The following is a 16,440-nucleotide window of genomic DNA, read 5'->3' on the forward strand; positions in this document are numbered from 1 at the left end:
ATTGAGAATAAACAAAATAAGTCATGGTTGAAAGGTTGCCCTGAGCATAAACAGTAGAAAATGATTCTAATTTGTAGTGTAATCCTAATTGCATGACTTTATGTTAAATAGGTCTATGCATGTTTGCCAGGCAACCGCCACTAGTCACCTTGCCTAGAAATGGCCACATTGTTCTGTTTGTTCTGACTGTCTGCTGCCACAGCACTCTTCCTTCACAACAGGCTCACTGTTCATCAAATGGGCTCTGTTAGAGCCTTCTTATCTTAGAAATGCCATGAGACTTCAGTAGTTTCAGTCTTAGCTAATACCAGAATCAGCTCACTAGGGTGTGTGTGTGTGTGTGTGTGTGTGTGTGTGTGTGTGTGTGTGTTTGTGTGTGTTGCCTTAAAAAGCATATTATACCCAAATTCTACATAGATTAATCAATCATATTCAAATTAAATATAAAATTGGAAAATAACTAATTTAAATGTTATAATGGCTTCACAGATTCTTTAGTATATGTTTCCTTCCTAGTTTTTAACGTGTTCAGAAGGACATGTATAGACATGTGGAATCTGTGCAGCACTGTGGGCAGATTATGATGAAATGATCATAGATTTAGCTGACTTTCACTTTACACACTTTTTTTCTGTAAGTGCTCAGTTGTTTACAGATGATGCAATGGTGGTTAACATTTTGAGTTGTCTTTGGACAGCTTTAGAGCTGTGTTTCTGCCAGTGTTGTTTTACAGGAAGAGATTTTCCTCTGTTTAGACACAAGAACAAGGAACTTTGGTTAATCGAATGGTTAAATAGAGCTATTTGAGGGCAAGGAGTGACATTTCTAAAATAGATAGTATTGTATTTCCATTCTCTAGATGAGGTGATTGCCCAGTGTCACACACTAGTGTCAGAATCAGGCATCAAATCAGGTTCTGGTCATAACTATCCTTGTCTGTGAGTTCTATTGCTACACACATAGAACTGGAAGATAATGCAGGCCATCAGATTCGGGCATCCTCAGAATGGCCCATGTTGGTTTTGAATTTGAAATGGAAACAGAAACAGATGAAAACAACTATCTTAAAGACTTTCCAAAAAATATATCTTTGTCTTAAAAGAGATCCTGGCTGTTAAATGACAGAGCATTTACCAGGAAGCCGGAAGACTATGTATGTCAAGGTAGAGGCTTTGTTGGGAGATTCTGTGAGTCTCAAAGAAATAAACCGCATCAGGATCTTAAGCGGTATTTACTCTGCTGTGTTTTGCAGTGAAGCTGTAATGAAAATGTATCTGAAGCCTGCTCAGATTTAGATTGCCATAAAATTAACGAACATCACCACTGCAGTAAATTAAAGAACCTCGCAAGTTAAAGCGCAGCCACACTCACAGTGAGCAGACTAGTGCTGCAGCAGGAGCCAAATCACATCTAAGCTACAAGGCTCAGCTTTCCATATTAGGGATGGATTGTCTTTACAATCCTATTCTGTCCCCTCTAGAAAATGTTCTTTGATCATACATCTCTATTTCATAGACTCAGAGATTTGATGATTTTGGAGATAATCATCCAAATTCACTTACGAATGTTTTTGAGATATTAGTTGCTGGATGTGTATAGTGAGGTATTTAAATATTGCCATCACCCAACAGGAAATAAAAACATTCTCCTTTGGTCTTGCTGATCTGACTCCTAGCTGGAATATGATAGTTTCCCAAAGCTTGCAGCAAGTACCTTAATACTTCATCTTGAGTTTATTGCTTTCTTCTGTTTGAGAGACAAACCTCCATCTTCTTGATTATCTACAAATCTTGGAAAATGCCTTTACTGTATTTTTCAGTGTCCATATCGCTAGAGGCCCAGCTGTTAGATGAATTCTGAACAAACTTAAGTCCTGATGCTAATGAGTCTTGTTTTAAAGAACTGAAGCTCTTGGTTGAGCTGTTCATTCTTGATTTTTCTATCTTGCTACCAAAAGGGAATGGACACACTGGTTTTTGCAAATGAGATTTGACCTCAGTGTTTGTCCTCGGTTGAAGAGGAAAAGATATATCATGCTCCATGCAGCCCTCCCACTCTGCTTGTAGCAGAAGAAATGCTTGTATACAGGCAATTCATGCTGTAATTTACAGCTGCTGTAATAGAGATGACACATTGAAAGCTATCTACTATAATTATATTGAAATACATTTTTGCTCAAGGCAAAAGTATTGTAAGGTTCCCAACCCCTCTTAAGCATCTGGAAAGCTGCTCTTTGAATTCATCCCAACTCCACTAAAGCACTAGAACTGGACCTGAGCTCTGAATGTGCTCAAATCCAGGGATCATTTGGCAGTTGCAAAAGACTACCAGGAACTTACTACTGAGGTTTCTGGAGATTCCTGGGTAATGGAGGGTGGAAGAATTTAAGCCACAGTAAAGACTGTGTTTGTGATTTTGGAGCATCCCTACATCCTATACTTAAATTTGCTGGCAAAATCACCTTTTCTTGGAAAGGGATTTTATTTTATCAGATTTTATCAGATTAAAAATGCTGATGTTACCATTGGGAGATGTAGCTTGGCAGAAGAGCCCTTTGGCATGTCTGTGATCCTAGGTTCAATCTGTGGTAGTGACAAAAAGGTGCTCATGTACTGCCATGTTGCCACGAGTGCCTCCTTTCATTTTGCCTTTCATTATAGTTAAGCAGATAAACAAAGGACACTAACTGGTGTGGTTTTTGTATTTCAGTCTCCCTAGCAAGGCTCTTTTCAACCATTGCTTCATGGGAAGTGTCTTTAAGATCCCAGGTGTGCTGAGCAAGTGTTCTACTTCAGCCCCTTTTAACTTTATATCAAAACAACAAGGTCTTGCTGAGTTGCCAGGCTGGCCTTGAATTTGTGAGCCTCTCACTTCAGCCTTCTGAGCATCTGGGATTATGGGCGTGTGCCAGCGTACACAGCCAGGTTTTACACACTGGCTTTCACACCAAGGGTTTTCTTGCTTGGAAGGAATAATTGCATATTTCCCCTTTTCTCTAAGTTACTGGTTGGTTGACTGTATATTGATCTCATTCCAGTTGGCTTATATAATATCTTTAAATGTTAACTTTTATCCTCAAATAAGAATTTGTAGATTTAATAAGCATTCAATAAATATGAAAATCTTTAACATTAGAGTAAGGTCATATGAGGTTATCAAAGCATCTAGAAACTGAAGAGTTAAGTCAGATTTTAGGGCCAACTACTGTTTGTTTGAAATGGGGTCTCACTATATTGCTGAGGATGGGCTCAAATTCCTGGATTCAGTGAATCTTCTGCTTCAGCCTTGAAAGTAACTGGGACTATAAGCATGTAACATCACATCTGAATGGGCTTCCACCCTTAAGAGACAGTTGTTCTTTCCATCAAAAGTGTATTTTAGAATGGGGGTTTTATGAACTGTTGCCAGGAATCACATTATTGAGATAGTTGCAAAGACTGATTTGGTTTTTATAATTGACCTCTGAACCATTTAAAAACTTTGTTTCAAATCTGTGCTTGTCCTCTGATTTCAGTTTCACATACAATTTTGTGTATTTAAAAGAATAGAAAAGTGTTAAGTCTTGAATTTCAACTGAAAAAAATAACACTATTACAATTTTTTTAAAAACACTGGAAACTTTAGTTTTGCATATAGATATCTCAAATATATTTGACTATCAAGAGGACAGTTTTACCAGTCAAAAATATCATCAGAGCATTGTCTAGGATCTAAATATTTTAAATCCTGGATTATCAGATGGTTTCTGTTTTCTAAAGAGAAAGAAATGGCGAAGAAAGAGGCTTATAATAAGAATTGGTTAAAATGGCTTATCAGATGAAGCTTTCCATGACTTAGGTAAATTGTATCAATATTGTGCATGTTTTAAAACAGGGACATTCATCCTAGTTTTTAGTCGCTGAATTGAGAGCAGAAGGGGATTCTGCCAATATTCTCATCAGAAAGTTCAAGAAATCAAAACTCCTTTTCCTAAATATTCGAGTTAACTAAGTAAATTTGCATTTATATTATACCTTTTACTAGAAAGTTTTTAACTGATAATTCCACTTGGAAAAACAGTAAGATGATGAAAATTGTCTCTATTATGTAGAAGTGTAATCTTGGGTGCAGGGAGATGTGTGAACGTCCTGCAGTGTGGACAACATCCAAACTGCTCTGGAATCATTTGAGCATTTACTCTGTTATATGTTTTTATGAAGCCACACCTTTTAAAGAGTAGATGCTGAGGCACTGCTGTGCTTTCCTCTGAAACCAGTAGAGATGATGAGAATGAGGCTGTAATTTACTTTTAATGGTGTAGGGGAAAATATCACTATGTATAAAGTGTATGCATCTTTCTTAAGGGTGTACCCAGATTTTAATTATCTAAATGTAAATACTTAACGAATTTTACTTAGAGTAATGAGCTAAAGTGCATACCACATAAATGAGATGTTCTAATTAATCATGTATGAACTACTGACTCAAAGAAAAGCTCTGAGTTCTGTGAATGCTGGGCTAGTGCCAAATTGCTCATCAGCATTTTCATTCATAGATGGCTTCGTTTAGTAAGTTGTGAAACGTTCAGCAAATGTTTTTGGAAATTATGAGTTTTTAAATGGAAAAACTTTTTTTCTTTTCTTTTAACCTTTTTCTTTTTCTCTTGTGAGCTTCAGGATGCTTATTTAGGAATCACAAAGAAAATACTCATCTTACTATCTCAAGAATCATACACATGATATCTTGATTTCTTGCAGTGACATGTGCCCTGCGGTGGGTGGGACCATAGTGTGAGTAGGTTTACAGGAATTCACAGAGCGCAGTGAGAAAACTAGAACCACTTCTATTCTCCAGCAAACGGTTCTCACAGTTTGCATCTGCAGGGCTTAGGTGCAACACTTTTGAAGACCTCCACCCCCCCGGAAGCTTTTGCTTGGTAGATTCTATCTATCGATATTTATCATAATAGAAATTAAAGCTACAAATACTCAAAATATTAATTAATTATATAAAAGTGGTGGCAAACTATTACAGTTTAGCCTAATTTTTAACTTAATTTTTTAAAACACCTTCAGTTGGGTGTGGTGATTATACCTTTAATTCCAATATTTGGAAGGAAGAGACATGTGAATCTCTGTGTGATCAAAGCCAGCCTGGTTTACATAGAAAGTTCCAGGAAGGAAGGCATAGTGAGACTGTCCCTTCCCCCCTCCAAAAAAAAAAGCCAACAACAGCAACAACAAAAAAAATTCAATATTTGTGAGAAGAAAAACATTGCTTTTTGCCGACATTAATCTTAGGCATGATAGACGTGAGCTTTGTTCTTGATTTCACTTCCATAATCAGTCTGTTGCCATACAGTTGAAGTTTACAAGGGGTTTCTGGGCTTACATTTTGAAAAAGAGAAGAGATGAGTAGATATCAATGTCCTTTCAGATAGTTGTGGATGTCCTTTTTTATACACCGCAACACAAGTTGCAGTTACAACAGTCAGTTGAGGGGCAGTAATCTGGAATAGTATGAATGAGTGTGTTGTGCTCCTTGGGCACCCATCAGTCTAATTTGTACTTTGAATAGATTTCCTCGCTATGCACTCTCCATGCCTTTGTAGTACAGTGCATTGATCATTTTGGAAGTATTAACTCACTGGATTAAGGTTACCTTGTGTGCGATAATGCACATCATTATGCAGCATGAAATAGACTCCCTAATGTCAACACTGACTCTCAGAAAGTCTCTAGGGAAACTATCAAGGTCACAAGTTTTCAGAAATCCAAATTTCCATTTAAAACTAAAATTTTGTCATTGGCACAAATTCTGCCACCTATTTAGGTCTATGTGATGGACCAACTCACTTGGTTCATTTTTTGAGCAAATATCTGCCAAATAGTCAACTCCAAATAATAATTTATCTGTTTCTCTTCATAAAAAAAATAGCATTTTTGGGGAAAAGTGACTAAACTATGAATTTAATCATACAATAGGCTTTCTTGAGCCAGTTGCCCTTTGATATGCAGGAGAAGAGCTTTCTGCGTGCTTCCCCTTTGTCACACAGAACATTAAAGACATGCTCAAGGGCTGAGATGTACTAAGATGGACAGTCTGTAACCCTCACCTGAATGAGGCTAGCCTATGTGTTTATGTGACAGTGTGGTTGCGGTCTTTGTTTGTTTGTCTGTCTATTTGATGAACTAGTTCAAGGATTACCAAACCCATTGGTTCACAAATGTGCTAGCACTGTACTGTCACACGCAACAGCCAAGAGCCAGTAGTCACAGGTAGCTAGTGAAGTATGCCAAGTTAGACTAGTCTGACTTGAGATGTAAAATATACACTGGGTTTGAAAGAGTGCAGAAAAGGATATGAAATACCTCAGGGACAGTTTTAAAGCATTGATTGTGTATTGAAATTCATGTTATTCATGAATTGTTTGAATAAGATATACCATTAAAGTTAATTTTACCTGATTTCTTAAATGTTGGCTCATATAGAATAAAAAATTTATGTGGCTCCCTGTATGCTTTATTGGGATGCACTGCTACAGAGATATAAGGTCTTGTGGCCAATTATGAGTGAAGTTAGAAAGACTGTCCTTAGGGATTTAGTGTGCACATATGTTTGCATAGAAACACCCAGGAGCCCTGCAGAAATATATTTCACAGCTTGAGTTAGCTCATCAGTTTCCAAACGTACAGTACCTTTGGACCATCTGTTAGCATTCTATGGAACTATAGAATTTGCTAACCCTGTGAGAAATAGTTCAACATTTTTCATTCTACTTACGCGAAAACTAGAGACTGAGGTTGTCATGTTACAGAATTTGGAAATGATATAAGCATTCCCTTAGGGAAAGCACAGGAAACATATACATATCTTTCTTGGCCATGTGGCCACTTGCTTTCAGCTTGGTGTAAATCCAGATTGATAGTGTAATGGGAAAATCTTAAATTTACTTTTTAAAAGTTTGATTTCCTTAAAGACAGAAAAACTTCTGGTTTTTTGTTTTTGTTTCCTTTTTGGGGCAGTATCTCACTTTGTATCCCAGGCTGACCTAGAATTCACTCTGTAGACTAGGCTACATCAAATTCATAGAGATCTATCTGCCTTTACCTCTGCTTCCTGAATGCTGAGATTAAAGGAGTGCACTACCATGCCCAGCCTAAGAACTATTTTTAATCTACAGAATTCCTTAATGTTTTACTGTATTAAATATCAGGACAATAATTACTGGCCTTTAAAAAATGTAAGGCCTATGATTCTAAGAAGAAAAGAAACCAACTCCACGGTGTCTTCCCTCAGAAATATACAAGTGCACACGGCTCGTGTGTGAGTTTCGGGAGGTTCCTAACAATCTCATCCTAAGCCTCTCCCAGGACTGCGATTTAGATGCCTTTGCTTATGGTGCAGGCTGCTGGGTTTATGGATGTTAGCCAGCCTAACTATCACTTTTGAGTTGTAGTACAAAAGCCTACCACCCTGTAGGTATTCACTGAATGTCTGCTATGCATATTGTACAACTTCACTCTGAAGAGTCCTAGAACATGGGCCACTTCTCATAAAAAACAAGTTCTCACAATTTAAAACATTTGAAAAATACTTCAAATGAAAGGTGGACAAGACTTACTACTACCTCTTCTTAGAAAGTATAGAGCAAAGCTTAAGTCAGTGAAAGGCTAGTTCTTCAGTGAGCAGTTAGGAAAACCATTGCTCTAATGGGTGGTATTGAGAGAGGTGGACGCTATCACAGCTTCAGAATATGTTTTTCCTGTGGCCTTAAAATAGTAGATGCTCATTTTATTCAGGGTACAGACCACTGTTTATTTACCAGTACTAACTTGCCGTGTAGGCCCACATACATAGCACTGTAGGTATACTACATACAGTATAGGGAACTTAAAGAGATGGTGTCTGAGGATTGTAGTGAAAACATTTCAGATTCAGTTTGGATTCTTGGTCTCTTGCTGCCTCTCCCCTGAAGAACTGAGATGCTTTCCTTGAGCGGCTTTTGTTCCCTGAGGCCTGCACTGTGGATAACTGACCTGATGTTGTTAGGATGCTTGGTATACAGACTTGTGTGCTTACTCGGACCATAGTCCCTGGGCCATTGAATTTACCATCCCCAGCACCAAACCAAACCAAACCAAACAGAAATCTGTTACTTCTGCTCTGTCTGCCATCCACTCCTGAATTCAATACATGCTGCATTGCTAGGCTGTGCTCTTCTGACCTTTGTCTTCATCTCAAAAATCCTTCCTGTTCTTCAGAACCCAAGCACTACTTCTACCATGAAACTTCTGAGTGGCCCTCCTCTGGAATTAGCTACACACTTATCACTGTCTTCCCATCAGCCTTCACACTGGTTTCTTTATGTGATAAGTGATATTATGTTTTACCTCTGAAGGCTAGCTCTTGCTCATTTCTGTGTCCCTGGCAGCTCTGGAAGGGTTTTAACATCATGATCTTACAGTAAGTAAGTAAGATCTTGCTGAGTAAACATAACACCCTACAGAAAATAGGAGGCAATTAGTATTAGCCATGGGCATGCATTTGGTAGGAGATAGCAGCCAGTGCATTCCAATAGTACATATTATTTGGTCAAGGAGCAGGGCCAGGTGGGAAGGGCAGTTAGGGTCTGGCCATTCAGTTTCAGAAATCTTGCTGTTTTAACTCTGCCACCACTACTTCCTCAGCTGCCTAGTTCCCACTTTCCCTACTCACTGCCTAATGCTGCTGGCTATTGCTAGTAAGGTGGAAATTCAGATGGGTGAATGTCTGGGAATGATAATACAAAGTATCAGTGTCCTAAAGAGTTTTTTTTTCCTATTACAGGCATGTAATGAATTTACAACACATGTGATGAACCTTCTCCGAGAACAGAGTAGAACGCGCCCCATTTCCCCAAAAGAGATTGAAAGAATGGTGGGCATCATCCATCGGAAATTTAGCTCCATTCAGATGCAGCTCAAGCAAAGCACGTGTGAAGCAGTTATGATTTTAAGATCAAGGTTTCTTGATGCCAGGTATGTGAGGCCATGAATCTTCTACATGGCTTTCCCCCTTTGCTCCTTGTGTGTTTTCAGAGAAACTGGCTGTTCAATCTTAGATTCTTCTTCAGTTTGCTTCTATGAGCTCTTTTCTGTGAATAGGCAGGTGATGCACCTCATGGTACCCATGCATCAGACGGCTTTCCTTGTCCTAGAAGTTGTAACTCAAGTAGCTGCCAATTGAGTGACTCTGGAAATAAGTTGGATTAGTGCTGCTGCTAGAGGCTTTAGGACTAATTACATCCTTTCCATTCTGATGCCAAAAGTTTTTAAGTTTTTTTTTTCATGAAACTCTGCTTTAATCTTTGTTTTTTAAAATTATTTTTATTTTCTGTGTTTGAGTGTTTTGCCTGCACGTTTGTCTGTGTAGCAATGTGTGCGGGAGCTCACAGTGGTCAGAAGAGGGTGTCAGGTCTGGAGCTGGAGTTGGAGATGGTTGTGAGTCACTCTGTGGGTGCTGGGAACTATACCCGTACTTTGCAAGAGCATCAAGTGCTCTCAGCTCCTGAGCTGCCAAGGACCTAGTCCACACTGACCGTGAAGATGCCTCTGGGACATTTCTCAAGCCAGGGGTCTGTCCAGCTTTGGAAAGGAATTTCTACTTTATCTTGTTTTCTTCTCCCCTTGGATTCTGACAGAAGCCATCATTTTCATCCAGCTCTCAGAATACAACACAAATAGGTGAGACAGTGATTTAGTTAGAAGGCTAAGGATGTAAACATCTGTATGCCAGACCGGTCTAAGATTCAAGCAAGAGACATTTCCACCTAATTTATGCTGTTTTGCTAATTAAGCAAAATTCTTTATCCCCTGGTCCTGCTGAACTGTCACCGGGACTCTCAAGCTTCTTTTGGCATCTCTCATACTGGCTTTTGCTTCCGTCTTTCCTGGTCTAGTGGTTCCTGTTCATCCTTGTGTATATACACTAGTTTAAGATCTTTCCCCAGGCTCACTCCCCACAGCCCAGTCTCATCATCCCTTACCCTCAGTACCACCATGGAACCCTGATGTACACTATGGTAGCCTGTTGGGTTTGGGGGTAAAGTACAGTTGCAGAGCTTAGCATGCATGAGGCCCTAGGTTTTATCCTACTACCAAAAGACAGATCAAATAAATAAGTAACTAAAACAAGACTACAATTTGTCATTGCTGTAACTCACATTAACACCCTCTTGGTGTTGAAGGCTTTCTGTGTGTGGCTTGCTCTTTGTTGTGAAGATTTTCTGTGTTGGGTTTATTTGTTTGTTTTGTGATGAGTATAGAACACATGATCTTGGCACGTGACAAACAGACAAGCTTTGTACCAGTGAGCTACGCCCTCAGCCCATTGACAGTTGTTACTTTGAGATAGAGTCTCAGTTGCCTGGTTGTCCTGCCTCAGACTGAGAGGATCTGGGATTGCAGCAGGTGCCACCACACTTGACTGTTATAGGGGTTACTTACTGTTGTTTCTGGGTCTAAAACACCAAGATCATTGTAGAAAGTCTTGAAAATGCATTAATTAGAAAAGGTGGACAGCCAGAATTGTGTTCTAAAAAAAAAAGTGATGCAAATGTTTTGATGCATTTCCTTCTGCTTTTTCATTTGTTTGGTTTTGTTGTTGTTTTGAGTCAGGGTCTCACTGTGTAACCTTGGCTGCCTGGAACTTGCTCTGTAGACCAGGTTGGATTCAGACTCACAGAGATCCGCTTACCTCTGTCTCCCAGTGCTGGGATTAAAGGTGTGCACTACCATTCCCAGACCCACAGTTTATGTTTTAAAATTTTAATTATTTTCACTAGTTCGCATTATAGCTTGCTCCCCAACCCTTTCCTTCTTTCTTCTTCAGTTACTCACTTGTGCTGTAAGACAGTTAACCAGACAAGCAAATGTATGTACCAGTCTAGCTTGCATTCTACTTGAGGAGATGGATAATAAGCAGGTAACACGTACACCATCAAATAGAATTCTATTTGCTGATCCAGTGATTGTAATAGGATGATAAGTCCTTTGAAGAAATAGGAAATGACAGAGAAGACAATATTAAGAGGCTATCCTATACCTGATCTTCTAACGTTTGAACGGTCTTCTATGGGTTGCTTCATTTAGCGTGTGGCACCCTAGGGGAGTGAAGCCCAGGGCATATGCTTAGTGTGCATTTTCTAGGGGAGGTTTTCCTAAAGACTAATAAAGCGCAGAAGCATCCTATGGCCTGTGTCTTCCAGTGAGTGCAGACTCTGCGCTTCAGTCCTTCGCTGAGTTTGGGCTCTGATGACCCACCCCTCTGTGCCAAGAATCCAGGTTCCAGGCCTGCATGCCTACCCAGACAGGTGATCCCTTGCACAGTGTGCCTTTCTGGAAGACCATGTCCATTAGACAAGCCTGAAGTGTTTGTCAGTGTAAAACATTAAGGAATAAGCTTGTGTGGCTGCTGCTCACGGGCTGTAATTCACATGGAGCTCAATCTGTGCTGCCCGTTAATCTGTCCTCTGGGGGTTTTTTAGATGTTTGCCAAAACATCCCCTGGACAAGAATTTCTGAGTCAAACTTTACTTCCTAGAGGTTTTCTTCTCATTCCTCCTTTACATTTCCCCATTGCCCAAACAAATGCCTGCCTGTCATTTATTCTCTTCACTCTGACCTTGTCTCTGGACTTCATGTCAGAGCCATGCAGTAGAATTGAGTGGAGTGGCCAAACTGAGGGTGTGGAAAAGGTTAGAGCAGACAGTTTGGTTCTAAGAGGGTTGTCACTCAGCATCAGCTCACGGCTGTCTTCTGACAGAAGCCTGGTGTATCTGGTCTTCAAGTTTTCCACACACAGTCACAAAAGTAGGTTTTTAGTGCAAATCATTTCTGTGAGCTCTCAACAGGGAATCCTTCGACTTGATAAGTTAGTGTCAACTCTGGACATTTTCTGCCTGCTTACTCCACCTGTTCAGCAGGCTGTGCTCTGCAGTGCTCCCACTGCAGTGTTTTGGTTTTGTTTTCAAGCTACCTGTGATTCCTGCAAAATGGGAATTCTGCTTCTCACTGGGTTTCTCTTCCTTCCTTTTAGTTCCTCTTCCTCTACACTTTTCATCACCAAATAGATTCTGACGCTCCCCTCGTCCCCTAGGAAACAATGATTTAACCTTCCAGAAAGTTAAGAAACTTCAAAATAGAAGCCTATGATGGTTTTTTATCAAACCTACATTAATCGCTTCCCTGACTGAGTACTGTGCCACCTGGGTGGTACCTGACTGCCACATTAGTGATACCGTGGTAACCAGCTAATCACACCCCGACACCCACTTTTTGGAATGCAGGATATCGCAGTTGAGAAAGTCATTAAGATGATTTGAAAGCAAGTGTTGAGAGAATTATCTAGGGAAGGCGTTTTCCAGTCACAGAGTAGCTAATCTAAAGTGAAATCTGACAGATGTTCATTTTCGGGCAGGAATTCTTCAAAGAGAAATAATAACCACCGAATATAAGTGATGTTTTTGCTACCCAAAATATGTTGTTAATAAATATTTGATTCCTGATATTTGTCCCACATGTCCCCCTTTAGCTAAAACAACAAAATGTGTTCCTCAGTTCCTTCCTCTGTGAGGAACTTGTGCCGCGCTCCATGTAGTTGCTTAAGTGCAAAAGCCCATAATTCCTTCTTGGTGTGTATTTTCTCCTTTCCTTCTCTCCCTGTCTCACTCCTGAACTGCCCTATCAGTTCTTACTGTATCTCCCTTCTAAGTGGGTCTTGAATCTTATTTCTATGGCCCTCACATGTACCAGCTTACATCACCTCCAGCTTGACCGGTGAGGCCCAATCTTCAGTGGTTGCATTTTTTTTTTGTGCCCTCTTCCAACTGTTCTCAGTGTCAGAGTGACTTTATAAACATGGAAACTGTGCAGCAAGCCTATAGCCTCACCACTCAGAAGGCAGATCTCTATGAGTTTGGTCTATATAGCAAGTTCTAGGTCAGTCAAGGCTGCATAGTGAAACCCTGTCTGAAAAAACAAACAAAACAAAAACATATATAAAAAGTGGGGCAAGTGAGAGAGATCAGTAGGTCAAAATTCTTGATATCAAGCTTGACAGTCTGAATTTGAGTCCTGGAACCTATGTGATAGGAGAGAACAAGTTGTTCTTTGAATGCCGTTTGTGCCTCCACACATATATCATGCATACACATGCGTATGTGAGTGTACACACACACAGACACACACACACGCACACATTTAGAAAAGCAAATGTAAAATTAATATTTTAGGAAACAGGAAAACAAGCCAAGTAGTGGTGGCACACACCTTTAATCCCAGCACTTGGGAGGCAGTGGAAGGCGACTCTCTGTGATTTCAAGACCAGCCTGGTCTACAAGAGCTAGTTCCTGGACAGCTAGAGCTGTTACACAGAGAAATTCTGTGGGAAAAAAAAAAAAGAAAGGAGAGAGGAAGGAAGAAAGGAAGGAAGAAGGAAGGAAGAGGAAAGCTTGAAACCTCAGCCACTTCTTGTTGCACTTGGAGCGAAACCTGGGACAGCTTGTGAGGTCCACACCCTCTGCCATCTGACTCCTCTTTCTCTTCTGGGCTGTCTCCCATGTTCCCTAACTTTTTCTGAGCCACATTCTCTTTTAGCTCTTTAGACTAACCAAGTTCTTTTGCATCTCTGCTCACTCCCATTCACCTCTGCTCTTTGTTTAACTCCTAAGCATTTCCAGGTCTCAGATTGGTTTCTTCAAGGATATCATTTCTGGGTTATAGCCGTGTCCTGTGTCCCTGTTACACACTGCCATTTCTTCTCACACTTTTCCTTCATGATACTTTGTGTGGTCACTGTGATGCAAACCTGTTGATTTCTGTGTTCTTTGGGGAGGGGGATATTTGAGACAGGGTTTCTCTGTATAATGCTGGCTAGCCTGGAACTAATGCTGTAGACCAGGCCAGCCTTGAACTCACAGAGAATTGCCTGCCTCTGCCTCCTTAGTGCTGAGATTAAAGGTGTGTGCCACCACTGCCAAACTGATTTTTCTTAGTTAATGTCTTTCTACCCTCTTCCTGCCCTCCAGGTGCCTGTAAGTTTTCTAGAACATGTCGTTTGTTTGTTTGTTTGTTTGTTTGTTTGTTTGTTTGTTTTATTCTCCATGTGTCTTCATTTAATAACTAGAACATATTAGGTGTTTTGGGGTTTTGTTTGTTTCTTTGTTTGCTTGTTTGGATTTTCGAGACAGGGTTTCTCTATGTAGCTGTGACTGTCCTGGAACTCACTCTGTAGACCAGACTGGCCTTGAACTCACAGAGAATCGCCTGCCTCTGCCTCCTGAGTGCTAGGATTAAAGGCAGGTGCTTCCACTGCCAGACTTATATTAGGTCTTGAATAAACTTTTGAATAAATAATGAGGTGAATTGTCTTCATATTCTTGTACTTTTCTAAGTGATGCTGTAGCTGGGCTGTGCTTCAGAGGCTGCTTGGAGTCTCTCAAAACTCTCATCCTGATGACTTAGAAGCCCACGATTTTATATGGTCCTGATTAATTGTTCCTTTGGGTACCACTGATAGCTATGACTTTCTTTGTTCTTCCTGCTTTTGTCATAGGCGGAAAAGGCGGAACTTCAGTAAGCAGGCCACAGAAATCTTGAATGAATATTTCTACTCGCACCTCAGCAACCCCTACCCCAGTGAAGAAGCCAAAGAGGAGCTGGCCAAGAAATGCAGCATCACAGTGTCACAGGTGAGGGATCCCATGGGGCTGTGCTTTCCTGGGATGCGGGACACCTACTCCTTCAGGGCCTCCTCTGCTGTCATCTTCAGAGAAGCTATTTTAAATTTGCATATTTCCTCAATTAGTACAAGAAATCAAAGCTTAGGTAATGGTAAAAATCACTAACTGACAAGGAGTAAAGATTCTATCCATCTTCCAGCCCAAGTGTCAATCTGCTATTGACAGGTAAGTGTGCCATGGGGAGAGGCATGGTCACTTTTTTTTTTTATTTGTTGCCAAAAGGAAGTTGAACTCTTGGGTGAAAGCTTCGAGGGGTACAGAGAGCCACTTGTGGGTAGTTGTGCTAATGTTGGAGACCTGTGGATTTTGTTCCGTTCTTCCTTCTCACTCAAAGTTGAGTTGAGACACTTCAAAAAATACCTAACTAACTATATCTGTAAAAACATAAAGATAGTCTTCCTCAAGGCTGGAAAAATGGCTCAATAGTTACTGCACTTTCAGAGGACCTGGATTTGGTTCCCAGCATCCACAGGATAGCTCATAACTATCTGTAACTCCAGTCCCAGGGGATCTAATGCCTTCTTATGGTCTCTGTTGGCCTCAGACAGGCATTCGTTGCACAGACATGTATCCAGGCAAGACATTCATACACATAAACTAATTAATTAATTTAAAAATATGTATTCCTCCTTTATCCGTTGAAAAGCAGTACACGTATGTCTGTAGGTATAGACTTGTGATTATTTGCTAAATACAATGGTAATTATTTATATAGCATATTATATTAGATTTATAAGTACTATAAGATGATTTCAATATATAGGAGGGTGTGTATAGGTGAAATGCAAATACTAAGCTATTCATGTAACTTGAGAATCTTCTGATTTTGCTGTTCCCTGGGGAAATCTGGAGCCCATCCTGATGCAATAACTAAAGGATAGAAGTAAATATCTAACTAGAATTACCTTTAAAATTTTATTCAGATTTTCACATAGGTTGCCATGTAAGCAACACTTCCTTTTAGAATGAACAGTAATAGTATACCAGTTCTGGCAATGCTGAGTTTAAAGAAAAGCTAACTTGCCCAGCAGTGGTGTTGCTCGCCTTTAATCCCACCACTTGGGAGACAGAGACAGACGGATCTCTGTAAGTTCAAAGCCAGCCTCGTCTACAGAGTGAGTTCCAGGGCAACCAAGGCTATACCATGAGACCTTGTCTCAAACAAACAAACAAACAAACAAAACAAAAAAAAACCAAAAAATGAAGAAAAAGAAAAGAAAGAAATGCTTCCAAAAGTTTAGCATTCAATAGGGACCAGTGATCAGAATTCTAAGACAATATACTCCAACTAAATATTAAATTTATTTTTCTATGTCTTCGTTACTGTTTCAATGTTGTAAAGAGACACCATGGCCAAGGCAACTTTTATAAAAGAAACCATTTAATTAGGGACTTGCTTGCAGATTTAGAGGGTTAGTCCATGATCATCATGACAGGAACAGACAGGCACGGTACTGGAGCAGTGGCTGAGAACTTTACATCCTCATTCATAAGCAGCAGGTAGGGGAGCGAGACAAGGCCACAACTCCCAGTCCTTCTTATACACTTCTGTCAACTGGTGACCAAACATTCAAACATGGCTTGTGGGGGCCATTTTTATTCAGACCAACACACCCTGCCATATTATAAATGTAATTCTATTATACACTTGAACCGAAGACATAAAAAAAAATCCCCTT

At 40.1% G+C, this 16,440-nt stretch overlaps 1 protein-coding gene across 2 annotated transcripts in view; it reads left to right on the forward strand.

Moving 5' to 3' along the window:
- The window catches only part of Pbx3 (PBX homeobox 3), a 190,654-nt gene that overhangs the window by 145,946 nt on the left and 28,268 nt on the right, over nt 1-16,440 (forward strand). For both annotated transcript variants that reach the window (XM_085681327.2, XM_085681328.2), the window contains exons 4-5: nt 8,809-8,999; nt 14,575-14,710. In XM_085681327.2, coding sequence (XP_085537453.1) covers nt 8,809-8,999; nt 14,575-14,710 — 327 coding nt within the window. The remainder of the gene's footprint in view (nt 1-8,808; nt 9,000-14,574; nt 14,711-16,440) is intronic.

This window comes from Myodes glareolus, chromosome 21 (genome assembly GCF_982192425.1).
Source record: "Myodes glareolus chromosome 21, mMyoGla1.1, whole genome shotgun sequence".
Classification (NCBI taxonomy): Eukaryota; Metazoa; Chordata; class Mammalia; order Rodentia; family Cricetidae; genus Myodes; species Myodes glareolus.